This window comes from Plasmopara halstedii (genome assembly GCF_900000015.1).
Source record: "Plasmopara halstedii genome assembly, contig: Scaffold_3120, whole genome shotgun sequence".
NCBI lineage: Eukaryota > Oomycota > Peronosporomycetes > Peronosporales > Peronosporaceae > Plasmopara > Plasmopara halstedii.
Window position 1 is genome coordinate 2,011,965 of NW_020190023.1, and position 5,972 is coordinate 2,017,936.

General features: G+C 44.9%; 1 protein-coding gene across 1 annotated transcript; it reads right to left on the bottom strand.

Annotated features, from left to right (window-relative positions):
- Positions 1-1,043: 1,043 nt before the first annotated feature.
- PHALS_07972 (Voltage-gated shaker-like K channel, subunit beta/KCNAB) lies at positions 1,044-2,093 on the bottom strand (the record flags this gene model as incomplete). Its single annotated transcript, XM_024721527.1, has 1 exon — positions 1,044-2,093. One exon carries the CDS (start codon positions 2,091-2,093, stop codon positions 1,044-1,046), a length of 1,050 nt encoding a protein of 349 aa, XP_024586617.1.
- Between the last annotated feature and the right edge of the window lie 3,879 nt (positions 2,094-5,972).

Below are 5,972 nucleotides of genomic sequence, written 5' to 3' on the forward strand. Positions count from 1 at the left end.
TGTTGAGGTCAATTCAGCAAAACTACGCTCATAAACAGTGATAGATGATTCGGTTCTCGAAGAATGTCGACAGCGTGTGAATTCACGCAGAGGTAGGCCTTTTCTGAGTGATCAAAGTGATCTTTATTTTATCAACTTGTTATGGAATACAAGGATGACGTTTTTAGTGCGAGCCGCCCTCTGGTCTTCCACCTTGGGTTGCTAGACGCATGAGTATAAAGACATTATAGTCGTGAATTAATATTTGTTTCGATAGAATTAGGCTATCAAGCTTGTTTATAGCTTAGCTACGCCAAGGCTATTGGTTCCGTTCCAGCGTGGAGCATACGAACTCAACCTTTTGCGTTCGTAAACGCTGACTCTTTAATCTGAGAATTCCTTCATTGTGTACTCATTACAAAGCACAAGAGATGCTGTTCTATTGCATACGGCACCTCTGTATAAAGTGAGTACACAAAAATACAGCACGTAAGTGACACAAAAACCTGTTGAAGGCGCGATCTGATTATTGCATTGTTTGATTCAGTTAATTGGGGCAGCTTAAATTCGGTCACCACTGTACAATACATATTAACGGCTATTCGGGTGTTCAGAGGTACTGTTAGGACAGGACGTTGACATACACGGTACGCTTCGTAATACTCGAGGTAATTTTGCACGTATATAACATGCCATCCATCACCTTTGGTATTAGTGTAACAAATTTTTTCGAACCCCATTTTAAGGCACGTATTTGATGATCGATAATTTTATTTTTGTTGAGTCCAGCAAATAATTGTGAGTTACTTCAGCACAAGAGACACCATTTAACGTATACCTCAAAAATTGATACGTTGTAATAAATGCAAAATGACCACAAACATTCCATCTATTTGAAATAGCTGAACGTATCGAGTTCTTTACTTATGTTAAAGGGTAGTACAAGTACAGCTTTCAGATGTGCCATATAATTACAACACAATGATGATAGGCGAGCACAATTCTTGTCGAAATACGAAACGACATGTTTGGTGAGCTACAGGTACTGCAAATTCAGGCAAAACTTATAGCCATTTCTGGCGCATGTTGATTATACGGGGCTCGGCTTGAGGCATAATCTTAGGCTTGAAGTCGGCAATTGCATCGATCTTCTCGCGAATCTCAGGCGTGATCTTGTCCACAAATTCCATGCCTTTCAAGTTTTCATCTAGCTGCTTGATGCTGGTAGCCCCAAGGATCACCGTGGATACGTGTGGGTTGGCCGCCACCCATGCGATCGACAGTTGCGCCAGCGAGCAGCCAACTTCTTTAGCCACTTCAGCTAGCTTGTCTGCCTTAGCTACCTTTTCGCTCAATCCATTTGAAAGCAGATCTTTGTACACGGGCAAGGATAGGCGCGAGCCTTCAGGTATACCCTTGCTGTATTTGCCTGTGAGAACGCCGGACGCTAACGGCGACCACGTGGTGAGGCCGTAGTTGTACTTTTTGTACAACACATCGAAGTCGTGCTCAACACGCGACCGCTCTAAGATGTGGTACAGGGGCTGTTCGAAAACAGGACGGATCAAACCAAGGCGATCAGCGATCTCGCATGCCTCAATAATATCCTTCGTGCACCACTCACTAGTGCCCCAGTAGAAGGCCCAACCTTGCTCAATGACAAAGTTCATAGCACGCACGGTCTCCTCGATAGGCGTAGCGGGATCTGGGCGGTGACAGAAAACGAGGTCCACGTAGTCCAAATCAAAACGCTTTAATGATGCCTTCATGCCTTCCACGATGTGTTTACGGCTATTGCCCGAGTTGTTAGGGCCCGCTTTGGTACCAAAAAAGAGCTTGGTGCTGATAACAAGGTCCTCGCGGTCCCACAACTTGCGTTCAATGCCAGCCTTGATTACTTTGCCCATAATAATTTCGGCCTGGCCATTGGCATACAGCTCGGCATTGTCAAAGAAGTTGATGCCATTTTTGTAGGCGTGCTCCATGATACAGTAGGCCTTCTCAAAGTCCAGCTGCGAGTCAAAGGTCACCCAGCTACCAAATGACAAGCGGGAGACTAGTAGGCCAGTATTGCCCAGAAATCGATACTTCATGTTGTGCGTAGGGGCAGCCATCGGTCTTCCTTATATCTTCGCCTTTTGGTGTTGTGAGCGAATTGGATAATGATAAAAAATCATGGAGATAAGTCTGAAAGCAAATGCTGCAAATATATTGCAAATTTATGACAGGTCATTAATTAAAAAATCAGCGACGATTGCATTGGGAAACTGTGTTAAATGAATCCTAGTCAAACTCATTTGAGCAGTTGTGGGCGCAAATTCGTAGAGCGACGATTCGAGTGACCCAATCCCGCATTCGCTGAATATAATCTCGACGCTTGTAGAGTCCGAACGTTTTGAAGTCGAAACAGAAGCACCTCGTAATCATCACGAGGATTATGTCCCTTGAAGAAGGCATATTTTTTCTTTAAAATAAAAAGGGCTAGGCTCGAAATCATTGGAAGATGTCTGTGTAATCAAAATAATTATTATATGTTAAATTTGGTATATGCTATATTCTTCAAGTCATAAAAGTCTAAGGATGTCAAATTTTCTATATAGTAATAGGGAATTTAAGAAATTCTTCAATCTGCTCCACTAATAGATCAGAGCTGGTAGAGCATGACTTGAACCATGTCTGTCCGGCTGTCAAAAAATAAAGAGTACAGTGCAGCCTAGTACTAATTAACGGTGCGTTCCGGTATATGTGGTCAAAGGTGAAGACAATATGTAGTGGGCAAACGAGAACAACTTAATTCTTTTGCTCAGGATGTAAAAAACGGGGAGCGTATCGTATCATGTTGTACGTTCACATTGTATCAATGTGCTTACTTCAGAAAAACCGAAGTGCTGCCATTATGAGGATGATTGGACTTTGCAAAGGCAAGGTCTGCGGGACACGTGAGCTGCTAGCCTCACGGCGTGCAGTAACATCGAACGCAGCACATAAGACAGAATGCATTTGGTTCCTCTCTATTTCATAGGCTATATACCTCTAAGCCTATTGTATGACTGCTATTATTGCATAGTATTGCTGTTGAAATCTTAATTTGATAAAATTGTACCGATTATTGCATAGTGTTGCTGTTTTGGTACAATTTTATCAAATTAACATTTCAATTCGACGAAATTTTGCACTACGTGTACTTCTGTGTAATTGGGAGTACTCAAATAGGGAATATAATCATACCAATACTTTGGTACATTTGAGTATGTACTAAAAGAGAGCTCTGTGGTACTCGTGAGGTTCTAACTGAACGTCAAACATATAACCAGCTCGATACAAAATCATATTATTGTGAATAATGTCAATATTAGTTACATGTATTCTTGAAATAGCAAAATACTCTCGGTAACTAATGAGGTCAAATGCTTTCGCGTGAAGCGTACAAATACAACCTTTGTGCGGATGTGAACGCGGACTTGTTGAGTGAAAGCTTACTCTGAGAGAAGTGCACGACAATTCCGTTGCACTTGGTAGCATTTTGATCAATCTTACAACCAAATCCTGGTACAGTGTATCCTCTGCGAAGGTGGAATATGGGATGATCAAGTACCTTTTCCTGGAATAAGTGGACGAGCTTTAAGAAGCTTATGACTGTATTCCCATTTTGACGAGACCAAGGAATGGTTTTCTAAGAGCCAGATGCGGTGATTGCTCCCCTGGAGGCACTCAATCAGCTATGGAATTGCGCTGGTTCGACACCATCAGAAGCGCCCCAAACAACAGGGCGCCCGTCAGAGAACAGTGGCACCCGCCAGGAGACCGCTGATGTTGATCGTCTAGACCTTTCAGGCTGCGACAAAATAGCTTAAATTTTTTCGACACATGAAGTTGATATGATCATAGATTCGGTCAAGCTACCAGCAACGCAGCAGCGCTTCGTGCTTGCGATCATTAAGTTATGAAGCCGCGTGCGAAAAGTAACTAACGTGCTATACCTCTATCTTGAGAAGTTTCAAAATTAAGGATCTCGCCTCAAAGTTTTGTTTTGTGAGAATACTGGATGTTCTAGCTTTGCGCGCCGCCTCCCTAATTCTCGGCTGAGAATTAGGAAAGGCTAGGCTCTTAAGCAAGAACGTCTTATGAAACTCTTACCTAAAACGTTAGGCTTCAGTAGGTGTGGTATGGCCTGTTACAAAAGAACTGCGCTTTATTAAGTGTGATTGAACTCGTAGTCAGTAAAACCCAATTCTAAAAAGCCCTCTCTACTAGAGTTATCTATGATTTGATTGCTCAGCGTTCGGAGGTTTGAAGAGCTTTAGAATGCCGTGATAGCTTCAGCAATTTCGCACAATGTAGGGTTGTCAAATATAGGCGACTGTAACGGGGTTACACATACCCTGGAAACAGGGGTGTGTGTCACGCCAGATGGGCATGGTGTGACCACATCCAAACAAGAATACGGTACGGGGCTAATTAGCCAGTAGTTATAAATGTATTTAGATACATATTTGGGAAAATCTTTGCATTTAAAATTAGGTGGCTTTGCCGCATATAAAAATAGATTGATTCAGCTTTGGTTTTAAACGGAAGAGTTAATTAGCATTGGGTTAAGGCTATAATTACTCTTGAAGTAAGCGAATTGCGATCTGCTAAACTCGTACTTTTTCTAAGTATAGAGCGAAAGGTCGGTGACCTAACTTACGCTTCCTCAAAGCGCAAAGCTACGGCTGCCCCGCTGCACTTTTAGCACTTGTAGTCAATCTACACCTGAGTCGTTTTGACTGATCCTCTGTGAGGATGTATAGTTTTCCTCTTTGCCCCAGGGCATGCAGGACAGGCTTAAGAAGCTGATGTCCTTGCTGGGCTCTGAGGGCGTGCAACACTTTGCTGTGCAAGACCCCGAGGCAATCGATGCGCGTCTAGAGGCGTTTTCGAATTACGAAAATGCGCCGCTAGAGCACCTGCAGCAGAAGATGTCTGCTTCATTTGCGGCTATGACGTCACCGTCAGTGGCGGATGAGTTTCCCCGACCTAAGCCGCTCATTGGGAGCGTTAAGGTCTTCGAGGGGAAGAACGGAGAGAATCTCCTGCTCTGGGTGAGTGAGATCGAGATGGCCATCGCCTCCGCCATGCTCCAAACCGAGCAACAGCACGTGGCGCTAGCCATTTCAAAGTTCGGTGGTCGACGCGAGCGGTCGAAGCTGCGTTTCCCTCCTGGGCGGAGATGAATTTGCAGCTCTCACGAGTGTTCTCGCCGCCTAACCAGGCAAATCGCGTGCGATCGCGTTTCCTTGCCGCCCGACAGGGCAACAAGGCATTGGTGGACTTTGTCCAAGAGATGCATACTCTCATTGCCAAAATGGCAGAAGATTCCCTTCCTGAGGTGGTCACAGTGACCGTCTTTATGGATGGCCTCCGCACTGGCGTGGCCAGAATGGAAGTCTTTTCTTCATTTGAAGAGGCGGTGAATGCGGCATTGAATGCCGTAATCAATTTCAAGTCGGCACGACTTGATTGGAATGCACACTCCAACAGCTCCAACAGCTTGTCGAGCGGGCCTGTGCCCATGGATCTCTGCTATGCTGTCCGCCTCGAAGCTATGCCTGCAGTAGATGCTCTTCTTCAGCTGGACGAGATGTTGCCTTGAAAAGTTCGGCAGTGCCTTTCAGGCAGGCGATTTGGCCGAAGTGGTCATTGTACGACCGGACGAGGAGAGAAACTCGTCATCGCATCTGGATGAAGCTGTCTTGGAGGACAACAAGAGAGTGCTGACCGAACGAAGTGGATCGTCGATTTTCTGAATCTCTTGAATCCGTACTATCCTTTGGTAAAGGAATATCAAGACGTCGTCTCCGAAGATCCGCCTTCAGTCCTACCTCCGGACTGAGGTGTGCGTCATGAGATCGACCTGGTTCTGGGAACCAAAACGCCAATGGCCCCTGCCCAAGGGGCAGTGCGACGTCATTGACGCCTTTTTCTGTGCGAAGCACGACGCAGGGATGGTACGT